The sequence below is a fragment of the Geotrypetes seraphini genome, chromosome 3 (assembly GCF_902459505.1).
Source record: "Geotrypetes seraphini chromosome 3, aGeoSer1.1, whole genome shotgun sequence".
NCBI classification, from domain to species: domain Eukaryota; kingdom Metazoa; phylum Chordata; class Amphibia; order Gymnophiona; family Dermophiidae; genus Geotrypetes; species Geotrypetes seraphini.
Window position 1 is genome coordinate 373,848,559 of NC_047086.1, and position 18,885 is coordinate 373,867,443.

The 18,885-nt window shown below is 45.4% G+C and overlaps 1 protein-coding gene across 3 annotated transcripts in view; it reads right to left on the reverse strand.

Moving 5' to 3' along the window:
• SPTBN1 (spectrin beta, non-erythrocytic 1) overlaps nt 1-18,885 on the reverse strand; it is a 569,130-nt gene that overhangs the window by 295,656 nt on the left and 254,589 nt on the right. For all 3 annotated transcript variants that reach the window (XM_033938993.1, XM_033938994.1, XM_033938992.1), the window contains one exon: nt 12,460-12,633. In XM_033938993.1, coding sequence (XP_033794884.1) covers nt 12,460-12,633 — 174 coding nt within the window. The remainder of the gene's footprint in view (nt 1-12,459; nt 12,634-18,885) is intronic.

An 18,885-nucleotide genomic window follows, 5' to 3' on the forward strand; every position in this document is an offset into this window, starting at 1 on the left:
TTGGCATGCTAAACAACACAGTATCATACGATAATGCAACTAGATTTTCCAACATACAATTTATTTGACCCCATATTGATTTCCAAAAAGTAAGAATCAATGGATAATAGAATAACAAATGATCTAATGTCCCAGCTTCGAGATGACAGTGCCAGCATCTATCTAATTTCTGTAAACGCACCGGGGTCCAAAATGTTCTATGTAAAAGAAAAAAACAAGTTTATCTCATAGATGCAGACATTGTACATCTCATCCTCCAAGACTAAATTCGTGGCCATTGAAAGACAGTAATTTGATGCTTAATCTCAATGCTCCAAATGTCCCTAAGACCAGTCTTTGGTTTTTTATTCATAAATCCAGATATCAATTTATACCACTGAGCAGCTTGGTGTCCTAGAAAGTCCACCTGAAAACACAAGAACGGCAAACTATACTGATCACTAAGACTTTCCCATTCAGGGAACCCTACCTGAATGCTCCCTCTTGGCTTTCTGTAGTGAATTCTCTAAAATTATAATACTTTGGTTAATTCCACTATTCCTAATGCAGGTATATGAAATGATATGGCCCCTCAATACAGTCTTGGCCATTTCCCAAAAAAGTAAAGGTTCATCCATGATTATTGAGCAGTGCAAAATCTTACCACTGGGCAACCAAAAATTTACAAAAGTCAGGGCCCTGGCTCAAGTTGGAAAATGTTTAATCTGACAATGAATAGGGTCATATTGAATATCAACCCAAATGGGGGCATGATTAAAAGGGCCAATAACTGCAAACTAGAGAATAACACGGGGACAAATTTTTCCCCATCCCCGCAGGAACTCATTTTCCTGTCTTGTCCCCGCCCTTTTCCCGCAGGCTTTGTCCTCATCTAGACAAGCCTCAAACACGTTAAAATCATAAGTGTTTGAGGCTTATGCGGTTAAGGCAGAGCTTACAGGAATGGGGCAGGGTTGGGGATGGGACAGGACAGGGAAATTGAGTACCTGTGTTTACAGGGACAAATTTGTCCCCTTGTCACTCTCTATCGCAGACACAACCATGGAAAATATAAGAGAAAGATAAAGAGTCTAGCCAAGACCAGCTGCCGTGCACACCAGACAGGTGGATATAGTCCCATACTTTGGGGTGCAGCATTCTCCAAGAGTTCACCACATCTAAAGTTCAGCAGAGATCTAGCAACAGTTGCCCCGTGTCCTTAAAGAATTAATTGGAGTGCTAGATTTGTCTAGAGTGGGGTCCAGGACTAGGTTAAAATCCTCTAAAAGGATCAAAGATGTGTATAGGTAGCGAGATCATATGGCAACAAGATATTGCAAAAAGGAAACATCAGCATTATTGGGACCATAAACAACCATCAAGAGATATTCCCGGTCTCCCAAGGTCAATCTCAACAGCAAGTATCTACCATGAACGTCTGTCTCTAACACTTGGACCCTGAAAGACAAGAACTTGTGAAAAAGAACTGCCACCTCACCGTGTCAGCCCACTGAGGAAGAGAAATAGATTCCCCCTGCCCAAGATTGATGTAGTTTTAAATAATTTGCGTCTGTCAGTCTGGTCTCCTGGAGGCAAGCGATATCAGCTTTGCATCGATTAAGTACTGCAAGAATTTTAGTGCGCTTAACAGGAGAAGTTATTCCACTAACAATCCAGGAGACCAGCTTAAGAGCCCACCCCAGAAGCCCAGTCTCCCCCGGAGTATGAAATTTCACAATGCACCTCGCATAGCGCCCCCACAAGTGGTTAATACCTATGCGTGAGACAGCAAGAGCCAGTGAGAATTGTACTGCAGATAGAAAGACAGTTACAAAAGTGAGAAGGGACTTTAAGGAATTCATACCCCGCCCGCAGTACTCCCACCCCAGTATTGAACAAATAAGAATCTTGCAATTGCACAGTAATTCCCAGCTCTCCCACCTACCCCACTTACCAACCATAACCCAAAACACCTGCAACTCCCTGATGCCATCCCATCAACAGAACAGCAGCACCACTTGTTAACAAGAAAAGAAATACACAGCTCAGCGAGACTCAAGACAAGGGTAGAAATCACAAATTACTAAAGACTGCGTAGAGATACCATAGGTCCTGGAGGGGCCTCGAGCAAGTCTAGTGTACAGGCAGTCCCAGAATTAAGAACGAATTCCATTTTTAAAACTGTTATTACGTTGAATTTGTATGTAACTGGGATCATGTGAGAATCTGTGTATTTATGTTCTCCTGTACAGTACACAGTCTATAAAAACATTAAAGAAACAGTCCTCAAAATAAAGTACTGTAGTATAAATGGAAGTGATGGATATCGGGCTCTGCCGCCGCCGGGATGGGAAGTCCCCGCCGGGATGGAAAGCACCTCTCCCTCCATTCTGTGACGCTCCATGCCTCCCTCTCATGGCATTTACCTGTTCTGGCAGGTTCTCTCCTCCTCCTTTGCTCTAGCCGCACTTATTTCTCTTCACACAGTCATGGGCAGCGGCTTCTGAGTCAGCCACAGGTTGCGTGTAGGAACCGCAGCCTGCGGCTTTATTAAGAGAAACAAGTGCAAATGGAAGAAGAAGTAGGAACCCCGTCAGAATAGGTAAAAAACAGTGAGAGGGAGGCACAAATATGGGACACAGAATAGAGGGAGAGGGGCATGATGGGACATGAAAGGAAGGAAGAAGGAATGTTGAGACATGGGAGAAGGAGGACCTTGTTTGTAACACAAGTCTGAAGTTCATAATCCGGGAACTATCCGTATTCAAAAAATCCTGGGCAGAGGTCAGGGTGACAAGTTACTTCCATTGCCCTTCATAATGCATTTTTAGTATTGCTGGTTATATTAACATGAAACAAAGTTGTTTTTCTTGAAGCTTGCTACAAAGTGGTGTAAATTTCCTGCGTTGTTCCATCAATGCAGCTGAAAAATCATGGGAAATGTGTACAGGATGGTCATCATAGTGCAGAGAATCTCGTTTCACTCTACAAAGACATAGAATCTCCACTTTATGTATATAAATTTCACAATGATAATGAGGGGCTTTGAGGGTTCCTGGACCTTACGGCCCAAGCAGTGAGCACCCTCCATCTCACAGAGCCTGCCAACGCTAAAAAGTGAAACTCCTGCCTTAACCAAGTCTCCAAACCATTTATTAGACTAGATTCCGGCACCTGCGTACACAATTCTCCAATTCATCCAACATTTTGGCCTGTTTACACAATTGACCGCGCAGCTCCATCATCTCTACCAACAATGTAGTTGAGGAATCCTTGATGTTGGAGACTTTTTGCTCTAACTCACCAGTTTGACGAGTCATGCCAGAAATTAGAGTTTCCAGATTGGCAATTTGGCTAGACATTTGCACTATCCGCAGGTCTAGTGTGGACACCACTGCAGACTTCTAGGTTTCCAAGTGATCTGTGGTAAGTTGCAGCACACGTTCAATCTGCAGATCTACCATCTTGTCCTACAAGTGCTTTACACTAGAGAATGACACGGGGAAAAAATTGGTCCCCATCACCGTCCCATCCCTGCGACTACCATCCCTGTCCACGCCCTGTCCCCACAACCACTGTCCCTACAGCATCCATACAAGCCTCAGTACTACAATATTTAGCTTATTCCTTCCTTATAAAGCAAAGTTCTGGCTGCTGAACTAAAGAAAGACATTCAGCTGGCAGGGCTTTGTTTATAAAGTTTTATAAACACAACTAATATACTATTTTATCCTAAAGCAAAAAGAAAGAAAGAAAAAAATATAAATTTGTTTTTCTACCTTTGTCATCTAGTTCAGTGTTTTTCAACCGCTGTTCCGCGGCACACTAGTGTGCCGCGAGATGTTGCCTGGTGTGCCGTACGGTCAGGGCCGCCATCAGGTCAGTACCACCAGTCTAGGGAGAGGGGCGGTCCGCCCCACGTGGACAGGAGAGAGCTGGACGGGGGACCCGCGGAGTTCAATACATCTCGAGCCGCGAGGCTCGTCTTCTGTTCCTGCCTGCCCTGCAGCTAACATATAGCCGATCGCAAGCGTTCCCCGATGTCAGCGCTGACGTCAGAGGGAGGGCTTAAGCAAAGCCTGCCCTCCGACGTCAGCGCTGACGTCGGAGAATACTTCCGTTCGGCTATTTGTGCGCGGCAGGGCAGGCAGGAAGCAGAAGACAAGCCTCGCGGCTTGAGCTTCGTTTTGCTGAGAAAGTTGCAAAGATGGGCTGGGAGGCAAACACGGAACACAAAAGGGGGGAGGGAGTGCGTTTTGGACACAAGACATGAACTTGGGAGAGAGGAAGGGAGGGAAAGAGATGCTGAGGTGGGGGAGGGAATGCGTTTTTGGACACAGAAGAAATGGACTTGGGAGAGAGGAAGGGAGGGAAAGAGATGCTGAGGTGGGGGAGGGAATGCGTTTTTGGACACAGAAGAAATGGACTTGGGAGAGAGGAAGGGAGGGAAAGAGATGGTTGTGTACACGGGGAATAGAAGAAAGGAGAATTTTTGGTCATAGGGAGGGAGTGAGGTACAGATAGTGGCATACCAGGGTGGGGGGGGGGGCGGTCTGCCCCACCCCGGGTTTACGTCCCAAGGGGGTGCACAGCTGGCCACCCTCCAGTGTTGTCCCTAGGCCGGCAAACTGCGGCTCTTTAGCCACTTGAGTGCCACCGCCGCCATCGGGAACAGGCCGGCGCCAAGTTCTCCCTGCTTTTCCCTGTGGGGCCGGCCAACTCTCGCCACTCGCGTCAATTCTGACATCGGAGAGGACGTTCTGGGCCAGCCAATCGCTGCCTGGCTGGCCTAGAACGTCCTCTCCGACGTTAGAATTGACGACGGGTGGCGAGAGTTGGTCGGCCCTGCGGGGAAGAGAAGCAGGGAGAACTCGGTGCCGGCCTGTTCCTGATGGCGGCAGTGGCAGCCTATTCCCCAGTGGCGGTGGCAGCATTATAAAATACTTTCTTTGTGTTTATTTGATTCCTATATATTTATATATAGTCAATATAGGCACAGTTAAATTTTTTAACTTTTTCTAATGGTGGTGTGCCTCGTGATTTTTTTCATGAAACAAGTGTGCCTTTGCCCAAAAAAGGTTGAAAAACACTGATCTAGTTTCTGCTTTCCTCATCTTCTCATTCAATTCCTTTCATCCACTGTCTGTCTTCTCTCTGTTACTCTCTGTTACTGTGCTCTGTTACATTTGCTCTGTTACTATGCCTCTCCCTTCACCCCCCCCCCCCAATTGGTCTGGCAAAACTGGCACCCATCTTCTTCCCTCCGCTTCCCCCATAGTCTGCCATCTCTGCCTCCTTCTTCCCTTCCACATCTTCTCCCCACTCTGTCTTCCCCATTTCCCTTCAACGTCTTCTCCCCACTCTGTCTTCCCCATTTCCCTTCAGCGTCTTCTCCCCACTCTGTCTTCCCCATTTCCCTTCCGCGTCTTCTCCCCACTCTGTCTTCCCCATTTCCCTTCAGCGTCTGTTCCTCTACACCCCCCTTCAGCGTCTGTTCCTTTCCTCCACCACCCTTCCCTCTCGCTACTTCACCGCCATTTAGCACCCTTCGCGATCCGAGTATCTCCCTCCCTCCCCCTTACCTTCGAAGCGCATTTTAAGATAACTTGTTCAAAGCCGTTGGAGCCTGCAAGCAGTAGTGTGCATCTGTGGATGGAAGCTTCTCCTCTGACGCAGCCGGAAGTTGCATCAGAGGAGAAGCTTCCGCCCACAGGCGCACGTGACTGCATGCAGGCTCCGACGGCTTTGAACAAGTTATCTTAAAATGTGCCGCGAAGGTAAGGAGGAGGGAGGGAGATAGATAGATTCGGGTAGGTAGGAAGGAGGGAAGTGGCCGCACACATTTCCTCCCTTAACTGCGGGGTCAAGGCCATTCACAGCTCCACAGGGCGGTGGATGGCCTTATCCCCGTACCTGCAGTGAGTACTCCCTCCCCCCCCATGTTAGCGGGTTACCCGCGGCTAGCCGTGGGTAACAGCCACCGTTATCATTCTCTACTTTACACGATACCGGTCTCTTTTAAAGGTTTTTGTGCTCATAGATTTAGTAGATTTAGTCACAATCTATCCATAGAATGCCAGTCAAGAACACTATGAAAAATGATGTGGTTTCAGTATAAAGAAGATGTGCTAAGATGTGAATGGCATCGTAAAGTCATGGGCTGATGCAAAACACATTCGCCACTGCACAGAACATCACGTGATCCCCTGAGAAAGCTGTTATTAAAGTAATGATTTTATAACTAAACATAAGTAATGTAATGTAATGTAATTTATTTCTTATATACCGCTACATCCGTTAGGTTCTAAGCGTACTATTATAACAACATCCATACTTCTCACAATAAAAGAAAAAATAATAAGACAAAGAAATTAAGACAGACTAATCTGCCTTTGGAACATTAAAATTCTGAGATTTACATATTAAGGGGGGGGGGACAACTGTTGAAGAAAATGTTTACTGGTGTCAAAAAGTATGATGATCTTTTTTTAAAATTCTTTTTTTAATTTTCAAAGAAAATACATAGGTTCACACCTGAATTTGAAAAGACAATTGCATCACTACAAACTTCCAAAGGAAAGCTTATCATCATTCAGGAAATTAAACTAGCAATATATGTCTGCGACCACAAAAAAGGGGACAAGAAATGGGTTGAAAAAGAGAGCAATACCAGAGAAAATCCTCTCTACATATCAAAGAAAAAGAAAATAATAAAAGAAAGGTTTATGATACTTAAAATAAAGCGAGAATTCAAGAGCTAGATCTAATTTAAAGCAGAAGAAATAGCCATCGAAATCAGAAAAATTTTAACTTCCAAAAATTTTTTCAAGTGTATTGGTTCTAGAAACACATCGGTATGACTGATATTTAACAATACATTTACAAGTTAATTAAAGGAAATAAGTAAGACCCAGTGATAACACTTTCTGGCGTAGAGCCAAAGAGGTCTTACGCCTAATCGGTATCACTCTGGATAAATCTGGAAAAAACAGCACATTTGAACCACAAAATTTACTCCCCTTATAATGAAAATACAGTCTCAGGATCTAATTTCTCTTAGATTCTAAGGCAAAAGCCACTATGGTTAATCTAGCAGATATAATCACAGAGTTTTCTAAGAAACCCATAAAGTCAAGTCTAGGTGTCTCATTTCTCCTTTCGTCTTCTTCCTTCTCCATCAATCCAGTGGTTATATAATGGACAATTAGGTTTATATCTTCCATAGTCTTCTTTCTGTTAGTCCCTATAGGATTCCAAATGCCAGGGGGCTCATAATCTAAACAGAAAAACATCTAAAAACTGGCCTAAATCGGCACTTGGACGATCTAAAAGACTAGTAGTCCAAGTGCCGATAATCGAACGGGGTTTTAGATGTATTTAATAATAATAATAATTTTATTCTTATATACCGCCAAAGCCGTATTAGTTCGACATTGTATATCCAGATTGTCAGAAGGTGTTTGACAAGGTTTCACATGAATGTCTACTTCGAAAAATTACAAGCCATGGAATCGAGGGTGATATACTCATGTGGATTAAAAACTGGATGGCAGATAGGAAACAGAAAGTGGGGGTGAATGGATAATACTCGGGACTGGAAGAGCGTCACGAGTGGAGTGCCACAGGGTTCAGTGCTCGGGCCCATGCTCTTCAACATATTTATAAACGACCTGGAAATTGGTATGAGTGAGGTGATTAAATTTGTGGATGATACAAAGTTATTCAGAGTAGTGAGGACACAGAAGGATTGCGAAGACCTACAACGAGACATAAATGCACCAGAGGAATGGGCCGCGAAATGGCAAATAAGGTTCAACTTGGATAAGTGCTAGGTGATGCATGTCGGTAACAAATATCATATGCACGAATACAGGATGTCTGGTGCTGTACTCGGAGAGAGCCCCCCAGAAAAGAGACTTGGGAATACTTGTAGGCAAATCAATGAAGCTGTCTGTGCAATGTGCTGCAGCAGCAAAAAGAGTGAACAGAATGCTAGGAATGATTAAGAAGGGGATCACAAACAGATCAGAGAAGGTTATCATGCCGCTGTACCGGGCCATGGTGCGCCCCCACCTGGAATACTGCGTCCAACACTGGTTGCCGTACATGAAAAATGACATAGTACTACTTGAAAGGGTCCAGAGAAGAGCGACAAAAATGGTTAAAGGACAGGAGAAGTTGCCATACAATGAGATGCTAGAGAAACTGAGCCTCTTCTTCCTTGAAAAGAGGAGACTGAGAAGGGATATGATCGAGACATTCAAGATATTGAAGGGAATTGACTTAGCAGAGAAAGAGAGATTGTTCACCCTCTCCAAGGTGGAGAGAACGAGAAGGCACTCTCTAAAGTTAAAAGGGGATAGATTCCGAACAAACGTAAGGAAGTTCTTCACCCAGAGACTGGTAGAAATCTGGAATGCTCTTCCGGAGGTTATTATAGGGAAAAGCACCCTCCAGGGATTCAAGAAAAGGTTAGATAAGTTCCTGCTGAACCATAACGTACACAGATAAGGCTAGACTCAAATAGGGCACTAGTCTATGATTTAAGGGCTGCCGTGTGAGTAGACTGCTGGGCACGATGGACCACTGGTCTGACCCAGAAGGAGCAATTCTTATGTTCTTAACCTGCAATCCGGGACTTGCAGAAATCTAACACTTTTCTGAACATCAGCTCCACCCCCTTAGCCTGAGAGCTAGCAAACATATCCAGTTAAGTCCCAAAGCCAAGCCACATAACTAAACAAATCAAAGACAAGGGGGATACAGGGGAAAATCCCCAGCAACAAACAATTCTTGAACTGAACTGCTCTGCAAAAGATGAACAAGTAATAAACAGGCGCAAAGGCAACTCAGACAAACATAAGAACAACGTAGAACTAACATGTTGTGTTCAACAAGCACCCAAAGAAAAGCATTCGGTAATGCGCATACTCACAAAAGACTCCCCACAGGATCTGTCAACTGGCTGGAAAGCATTCAAACCTGTAAGGAGAATCATCACGGAAGAAAGAAGGCTATTCCAAACAAATGAGTGTACACAGAGAGGGCAGGTTGTATGGAATCCTACAGGGACCAACAGAAAGAAGGTTATCAAAAGTATAAACCTAATCTTCTATTCCGTTACGTTCCTTCCGGATTCCATACGCTAGGTGACGTACCAACGCAACGGTAACATCTAGAGAGGGAACGATGAGCCTGCTCTCAACACCAAGGTCCCAGAAAGCAGCATCAGAACAAACTGCCACATCCATTCGGTAAGACCAGGTAACAGCATGAAGAGAGAACTAAGTAGCTGCCCTGCAAAGTTCATCAGGATGAATCGCATGAGACTCCGTCCACGACACAAACATACTTCCAGTCGAGCGTTAAATGAAATCGCCAGCAACTTGCCACAGGCGATGTAAGATGCGGAAATGGACATTCAAATCCATTGAACGATCGAAGCCTTGGCCGCCAGTCGACCACAGCAAGGCGCAGCAGTCAGAACAAATAAACGATCAGACAGTCGGAAATCATTAGTCCAAACAGTGGAGCAAGACTCTCCTGACAGCCAATTTGCGCAAGATCTGATCCTTTCACTCTGAGCCTGTGGAAGGAAAAGCAGACAAACGAACTTCCTGGATGATATGGAAGGCAGAAACCACCTTTGATAGAAAGGAAGGAAGGTACAGTATGGAGAAAACTCCCGCGTCTGTAATACAGATAAAGGACGCCCTGCATGAAAGAGCCTGAATCATCGAATCACTGTGGTCATGCTGAGACAATGGTGACCAGAAAGACAGTCTTGACTGTCTAATCCAGAAGACAAGCATCCTTCAATGGTTCAAATAGGGTCTTTCCAAGGCCCTGCAGGATGATAAGCTTTCACAAAAGGAAAAGACAACGCAAGGAAGGTTGCAAACAAAGTGCCCCTCTCAGAAATCTGGACACAGCTAGATGAGCAGCAAGTGCCTCTGTGCACTCTAAAATATGAAAGGCCTGAAACCTGAACTCTAACGGAAGCCACTGCTAAACCTGTTTCTAGGCCCACCTGAAGAAAAACCAGAACCTCCAAAAAGGGAGCCCTCTCAGGCTCCATGTGATTCTTAGCACATCTAGCGGAGGACCCGACCGACCAGAGGTCACGGAGGAAGCATCATACAGGAGCTCGTGAGCCGGCCAGAGCCGAACCAAGGCATCCGGCCCTAACTTCCTCACCGTTCGTCGACTGAAAAAGCGCCTGGCCTTAGAGTTCCCTGCCAACAAGTCCATCTGGGGCTAACTCCAGCGCTCTACAATCAGACAGAACGCCTCCTGAGAGAGGAACCTTGCTCCTGGGTCTAGGATCTGTCAGCCATGGAAGTCTGCCTGAAAAAAATCATACTGCCTTTTTTACAAAGCTGTGCAGCAACAGCCCAGAAGCCCTTTAAATCTCTGTGGGCTTCGGGGTCGTTAGTGCGGCTTTGTAAAAGAGGCTGATAGTAACATAGTAAATGACAGCAGATAAAGACATGAATGGTCCATTTGGTCTGCCCAAACATACACTAAATAATTTAATGATTTAATTTAAACTTTTCTTTTTCTTAGATATTTCTGGGTCAGAAACCCAAAGCTCTGCCCGGTATTGTGCATCTACTGGAGTCTCCGTCAAAGCTCACTCCAGCTCATCTAAACCATCCCAGCCTATCCTCAACTGAATTGCCATATACGTGACACAGACCGTGCAAGTCTGCCCAGTACTGGCATTATTTAGCATTATTTTCTGATTAGAGATCCTCTGTGTTCATCCCACGCTTTTTTGAACTCTATCACAGCTTTCCTCTCCACCACTTCCCTCGGGAGTGCATTCCAGGCATCAACCATTCTCTCCATAAAGAAAAATTTCCTAACATTACTCTTGAGTCTACCATCCCTCAACCTCATATTATGTCCTCCGGTTTTACCATTTTCCTTTCTCTGGAAAATATTTTGTTCTAAGTTAATACCCTTTCAAGTATTTGAATGTCTGAATTGTATCTCTCCTGTCCCTCCTTTCTTCTAGGGCAGGGGTGCCCAATAGGTCGATCGCAATCGACCGGTAGCTCGCCAAGGCAAAGTGAGTCAATCATCCAGGACTCACTTTGCCTTGGCGATCTATCGGGCCGATCAATCTTCCTCTCCCCGACGTCAATTCTGCCGTCGGAGAGGAAGTTCGGGCCAGCCAATCGCTGCCTGGCTGGGGGGATCTTCCTCTCCGACGGCAGAATTGACGTCAGGGAGAGGAAGATTGATCGGCCCGAAGCAGAGAGAGCATGGGGTGGCGTCGGCGTTATCTATTGGTGGCATTTGGGTCCTGTTCCCTGATGGCAGTGGCTTGGGGAAGGGCAGGGAGAAAGAAAGAAAGGGGGCAGGCAGGGAAACAGAAGGAAAGAAGAGAAACAGAAAAAAAGAAAGGGGGCATGAAGAGAGAAAGAAAGAAAGGTCAGGGAGAGAGAAAGAAAAAGTTGGGGGAGGGAATGAGGTGTGGAGGAGAGGAAGCATACAGGCTGAAAGAAAGATTGGATGCACAGTCAGAAGAAGAAAGTGCAACCAGAGACTCATGAAATCACCAGACAAGGTAGGAAAAATGATTTTATTTTAAATTTAGTGATCAAAATGTGTCTGAATTTATATCTGCTGTCTATATTTTACAATATGGTCCCCTTGTACTAGACCGCAATAGTAGTTTTTAGCGCAGGGAGCCTATGAGCGTCGAGAGCAGCGCTGGGCATTCAGCGCAGCTCCCTGCGCTAAAAACTGCTATTGTGGTTTAGTAAAAAGGGAGGGGGTGGGTATTTGTCTATTTTTGTATGGTTGTTACTGAGGTGACAGAGCATAGAGTCATCTGCTTTGACCTCTTTGAAAAAACCCCGGAATAGGAATGATAATTAACAATTCTATGCGTACAGTGTGCGTTGTGTTTTTTTTTTTAATTTTATTGTTGGTAGATCATTTTGACTTGGTTATTTTAAAAGTAGCTCGCGAGTCAAAAAAGTGTGGGCACCCCTGTTCTAGGGTATACATATCCAGGGCTTCCAATCTCTCCTCATACGTCTTTTGGTGCAAACCTCCTACCATTGTGGTATGAGCAGATAATGTAGCTGGTTTTAAGAAATGTTTGGACAATTTCCTGGAGGAAAAGTCCATAGTACTTTATTGAAGCCACTGCTTGCCCTGGATTGGTAGCGTGGAATATTGCTACTCCTTGGGTTTTGGCCAGGTATTAGTGACCTGGATTGGCCACTGGGCATGATGGACCATTGGTCTTACCATAATGCTATTCTTATGTTCTTATGAGTCTAATATTATTCCCAGAACTCTATATGAAATTTCAATTTTCAAAGCTTCTCAGGTATTCAAAGTTACAGAGAGAGAGGTAACTGTTCAAAATCTAGAGCTGCTATGGCACTCATGTCTGCTCCTCCTCCATTAGCTTCTTAGAACAAGGCATTTTAACAAAACAATTTAACTTCTTGGACTTACCTGGAACCTCAGAATGATCGTCCAGATTAGACCCAGTGTTAGCCTGTGATTCCCATCCACAATATCATGGGACCCCATGTTCTCTAAGTGTACCCGCTGCTCTTTCAGGAACTGGAGGGCTTTGTCAACGTTCTCCAAACAATGGATGCGCATTCTTCCCTTAGTGGGTTTGGGCTATAGATATATTACAAATTGAAGAATGAAAGATTAGGTTCTTATCTCTGCAATGTTCTTTCTGTTATATTACATCACATTACATTACATTGGTGACTTCTATTCTGCCTGTACCTTGCAGTTCTAAGCGGATCACAGTATAATATAGCTGGACATTTCCAGGAAGTTACAAATTACAGTATAAGACAGCTGGACATTTCCAGGAAGTTAGAATTTAGGGGGCGCTTACACAGTAGATGCAGAGGACACTTACACAGTTGATGCAGGGGAGTTACAGTTTTGGGGGCGTTAACTAGTTGAGGCGAAGGGGAGAAAATTGAGGAAGGGGGAGAATTGAGGATTACTAGAAGGGAAGAAGAAGTTTAGGGTTGGTTACTTGATAGGGTCATAGGGGAGATATTAGTGAAGGGGTAGGAGGTCAGCGGTAGTTTGTGTAGAGGGGGGAGGATGCGAGGGGGGGATGTGAAGGTTGTATAGTCTTTTTGAATAGCATTCTGTACTGAAGCTGTTCTCCTCTAGTAACACCTGCAAAAAGGTGTCACTAATATCTTTCAACTGCTCCCCTTCACCAGTGGAGAATAGCTCCCTCTTCAGTTAGTACTAAAGCAATCAAACTCCACTGAAACAGAAGGAAGGGCACAGGGAACTTTCCAGGACACAAACTACATTTCTGTTTTGCTCTGTAACTTATGACAAAAAAGAGCAATAACTAACTTGAACTTAAGAATATCCGGGAACCAATCTATATGCAACTAGTACTGTAGTATAAAAACCCCAAAGGTTAAGACAAATAGTATTATGCATACTCCTGTAGTGTTGTTGGGTTTGGTTTTTTTTAACTCATCCAAATGACAGGAGAAGTTGTCCCTTGACGGACACCAGCAATGTCTGAGGCAGAAAACAAGTGAATTGGAAGTCTACACAGGGCGGGCCATACAGAATCCTATGTCTTATAACAGAAAGTAACATAAACACTACTTGTCAAGCCAGCGGCATTCAGAAAATAACAGAAAGAAAATTACCAAGATTTTAATTTGATTAATTTGTTCTTCATGTCTTTTTAAGCTCTCACTTTGTTTTTATAAAATTTCACTATGGATATTTACCTGGAAGCTGAAAGAAGCACAATCAGTTCTTACCATAGTCACTGCCTTTCTGAGGTTGGAGTCCATAACTTCAATAGCTCTCCAAAGTTCATCCATATTGATCACTTCTACCAATGGAAGATGAAACCTCTCCTGGCTCCACGGTGGGGGTCGATGTCAGGGCTCCAGTGGGTTCCTCTTCTCTTTCCAACTCTCCACTAAATGCTCCTCCAGGGCTTAGTATTTGCCAGTCTCCTTGGGCAAACTTCACTACCTTGCTCTCTATGGGGCTCTCTCTTCTGGGTTGGAGAGGAGCCTGCCCCTGGATCAGGTAAGGGAAACCCGATCTGAACTAAGGATTGCCGCTGAATTCGGCATGCCTCCCATAGTCGGAAGTGTTTTCTTCACTTGCTGCGGAGTCTTTCCATCTATCATTGTCTGGATTAAATTTTTGGAGCTCCCAGGCACCGGAGGAATTGATCGGGCAGCTCCCTTCCTTTTTCCCATGTCGACACACAATCAGCAACAACTCGCCGAAGAAACTTCACCCAGGTAAAAAATTCTCTGGTAAGGGGAAAAGGGCAGGCAGAACGATGTTAAGGGAGAGATCCACATCTCGTATCTGTCCTCGATGCCATTTTAAATTGTCTCCAGATATCATTGGTCCTCTACAGGTAGTGAAGTAGAACTCTTTGCATATCCAACCTCTGCATAATGCTGTTCTGTTTAGCCAAACTTGTAGGGTAAAAAGCGGACAAACAAATCTAAGCGGGCAAACAAATCTCTTGATTGACGCGAAAAGCTGAGACCACCTTTGGAAGAAAAGAAGGTACTGTTTGAAGAGAAACACTGGACTCTGTAAACCTGAGGAAAGGTTCTTTGGAGGAACATAAGAATTGCCACTGCTGGGTCAGACCAGTGGTCCATCGTGCTCAGCAGTCTGCTCACGTGGCAGCCACCAGGTCAAAGACCTGAGCCCTAACCAAGACCAGCCCTACCTGCATTCATTCTGGTTCAGCAGGAACTTGTCTAACCTTGTCTTGAATCCCTGGAGAGTGTTTTCCCTTACAACAGACTCTGGAAGAGCATTCCAGTTCTCTACCACTCTGGGTGAAGAAGAACTTCCTTATGTTTGTACGGAATCTATCCCCTTTCAACTTCAGAGAGTGCCCTCTCATTCTCTCTACCTTGGAGAGGGTGTACAACCTGTCTTTATGTACTAAGTCTATTCCCTTCAATATCTTGAATATTTCGATCATTCTCCTCTCAATCTCCTCTTTTCAAGGGAGAACAGGCCAAGCTTCCCTAATCACTCACTGTACGGCAACTCCTCCAACCCCTTAACCATTTTAGTCACTATTCTCTGGACCCTGTTGAGTAGTACCGTGTCCTTCTTCATGTACGGCGACCAGTGCTGGACGCAGTATTCCAGGTGAGGGTGTACCATTGCCCGATACAGCGGCATGATAACCTTCTCCGATCTGTTTGTGATCCCCTTCTTAATCATTCCTAGCATTCTGTTTGCCCTTTTTGCCGCCGCCACCACACATTGCGCACACGGCTTCATTGACTAGTTGACCAGTACTCCCAGGTCTCTTTCCTGCGGAGTCTCTCCAAGTACCGCCCTGGACATCTTGTATTCGTGTATGGGATTTTTGATACCGACATGCATTACCTCACACTTATCCACGTTGAACCTCATTTGCCATGTCGCTGTCCATTTCTCGAGTATGGTTATATCGCTTTGCAGATCTTCACAATCCCCCTGCATCTTCACTACTCTGAATAACTTCGTATCGTCTGCAAATTTAATCACCTCACTCGCCGTACCCATTTCCAGATCATTTGTGAATATGTTGAAGAGCATGGGTCCAAGCACCAAGCCCTCCGGCACCCTATTGGTGACTTTCTTCCAGTTTGAGCATTGTCCATTTATCCCCACTCTCTGTTTCCTATCTGTTAGCCAGTTTTTAATCCACGTGAATATTTCACCCTCTATTCCATGGCTCTCAATTTTTCGAAGTAGTCGTTCATGCAGAACCTTGTCGAACATCTTCTGAAAATCCAGATATACAATGTGGACCGGGTCACACTTGTCTATCTGCCTGTTTACCCCCTCAAAGAAGCGCAGCAAGTTCATCAAGCAAGATCGTCCTTTGCTGAAGCCATGCTGACTGGTCCTCATCAGATTCTGTCCATTATCAGCGCCTCTACCATCTTTCCCAGTACCGAGGTCTGACTCACCGGTCTGTAGTTTCCCGGATCTCCCCTCAAACCTTTTTTGAAGATCAGCGTAACATTCGCCATCCTTCTCGATCTGGCTATTAATTGAAGCAGGAGTGAGCATATAAATCTGAGATTTGCCTTGCTAAGACAATGGCCACCAGAAATACCATCTTGATCATAAGGAGCAAAAGGGAAGCATTTTCCAGAAGCTCGTATAGAGCCTGAGAAAGGGCCTTCAAAATGACATTAAGGTCCCTTGATGGGAAAGGCCGACACCATGGAGGATGCAATCTGACCACCCCCTCAAGAACTGAGTGATACCTGGATGAGACGTGACTGCTTATCTCCTTGAGCTCGAAAGCACGAGAGGCCTGCCACCTGTACTTTGAGAGATGCGACCATTAGGCCTTTTTCAAGTTTGGCTTGCAAAATTGCCAGGATCATCAGAATTGGTGCCTGAAAAAGTTCTACACCTTGGCACACCAGAGATAGAAAACATTCCAGGTTTTGGTGTAAGCAGCAAATGTCGAAGGCTTCTTTACTCTAAGCAGAGTCGCAATGACAAGTAACCCTTACGAGTCAGGGAACTAAGAAATGCCAGATCAAGCCTTTGGGCTGCAAAAATCAGAAGGAACAGTACAGTGCACTCAACAGCCATGCCGTAAGTCCAAAGCACTCTGGATTCTCCATGGGAACTAGGCCCTGACTATGGAGACCCGGATGAACCAACAGCTTGAGACACCTGTCTTTTTAGAGTTGCACCAATGAGGCTAATGAGTTGCATACCAATGAGGCCAGTCCGAAGCTACCACTACTACTAGACCCTGGTGGATCTGCAGATGATCCAGTCTACCATAGCCCACAGTGGAAACAGAGTAGCTTCTCTGTAGACCAGGACTGAAACAAGGGCATCCAGCCCTGTGCATCCTAGTTCAGCTCTTCAACTGTAGAAGCGATCTGCTTTTGCAATCTTAGCTGAGGCCATGAGATCCATTTCTGGTCTTCCCTAGTTCAGGACAATGAGGCTTAACATTCCCTGGAATAGGGACCACTCCCTGGATCCAGAGTCTGCCTGCTTAAGAAGTCAGTTTGAATGTTCTCTACTCCCACCACGTGCCTGTGAGCTTCCACCAACTTGAATATCTATACCTTGAGTAACAATGGGACGCTTCTGGTGCCTGTCTGATCACATAAGCTACTGCAGCGGCATTCTCAGAGAATACTCTGATTGCTTCTCCTGTTAGGAAAGACTCTAGTGCTTTCAATGCCAAATGAATGGCTCTCAGTTCCAGACTATTTATGGACCACTTGCCTTCCGATGGCATCCACTTGCTCTGGAGTGGGCAACCACAGCAGTGGGTCCCCCAGCCGCACAGGCTGGCATTGCTCATGAGTATCACCCATGAGGTGATTCTGAAGGGTATGCCCTTCGACAAGGAATCCCCCCTGGAGCCAACAAAGTAAGCTGTTCCTTGCCCACCATGACTCTGTAGAGAGTGTCATTGAGGAGACCACCTGGAGAGAAGGGAATCCTGGATAGGACACATATGCACCTTTACCCAAGGAAACACCCTCCAGGGTGGCCGCCATAAAGTCCAGTACCTAAAGGTAATGCCAAGCCATAGGGCTCAGCAATGCCAAGAGCTCTGTGATCTGCTTCCTGAGCTCTGTTTGCGCTGCTCAAGAAGACAGACAGATTCTTACTGCGTCGAAGCAAATTCCCACATATTCTAAGTCTGTTGCAATTGACTCTTCCTGAAACTGACTATCCTCCCCACCCCCATCCCCACCCCACCCCCGAATCCCTGGAGGAGATCCACTGTGTGCATGCCTTCCTGTCTCGAGGGGGCTCTGATTAGTCAATCATCCAGGTATGGGTGAACCTGTATACCCACCCTGTGAAGGTGAGCCGCTACCACCACCATTACTTTGGCAAAGGTGCATGGGACCATGGCCAATGCGAAATGCAGCAAAACAAACTGGAAGTGCCTCTGGAAAACATGGAATCTCAGATATATTCTGTGATCTGGAAAAACAGGAATGTGAAGATATGCCTCCATTAAATCCAGCAAGACTAAGAATAGCACAGTTACTTACCGAAACAGGTATTAATCAGGGACAGCAGGCAGCTATTCTCACATATGGATGACATCACCGACGGAGCCTAGATGCGGACGCCTCACAAGCAGACTTGCTTGAAGAAACTCGAAGTTTAGAGTTGCCCGCACCACGCATGCGCAAGTGCCTTCCCGCCCAGTGCAGGGCGCATCTCCTCAGTTCAGATAGAACATAAGAACATAAGCAATGCCTCCACTGAGTCAGACCCGAGGTCCATCGTGCCCAGCAGTCCGATCACGCGGCGGCCCAACAGATCCAGGACCTGCGCAGTAGCCCCCTATCTATACCCCTCTATCCCTTTCTTCAGCAAGAAATTGTCCAATCCTTTCTTGAACTCCAGTACCGTACTCTGTCCTATTACGTCCTCTGGAAGCGCATTCCAGGTGTCCACCACCCGCTGAGTAAAGAAAAACTTCCTAGCATTTGTTTTGAATCTATCCCCTTCCAATTTTTCCGAATGCCCTCTTGTTCTTATATGTTTTGAAAATTTGAAGAATCTATCTCTCTCTACTTTCTCTATGCCCTTCGTGATCTTGTAGGTCTCTATCATGTCTCCTCTGAGTCTCCGCTTTTCCAGGGAGAAGAGCTCCAGCCTCTCCAATCTTTCAGTGTATGAAAGGTTTTCCATGCCCTTAATCATTCGTGTCGCTCTCCTCTGGACCCTCTCAAGTATTGCCATATCCTTCTTAAGGTACAGTGACCAATACTGAACACAGTACTCCAGGTGCGGGCGCACCATTGCCCGATACAACGGCAGGATGACTTCTTTTGTTCTGGTCGTAATACCATTTTTAATAATACCCAACATTCTGTTTGCCTTCTT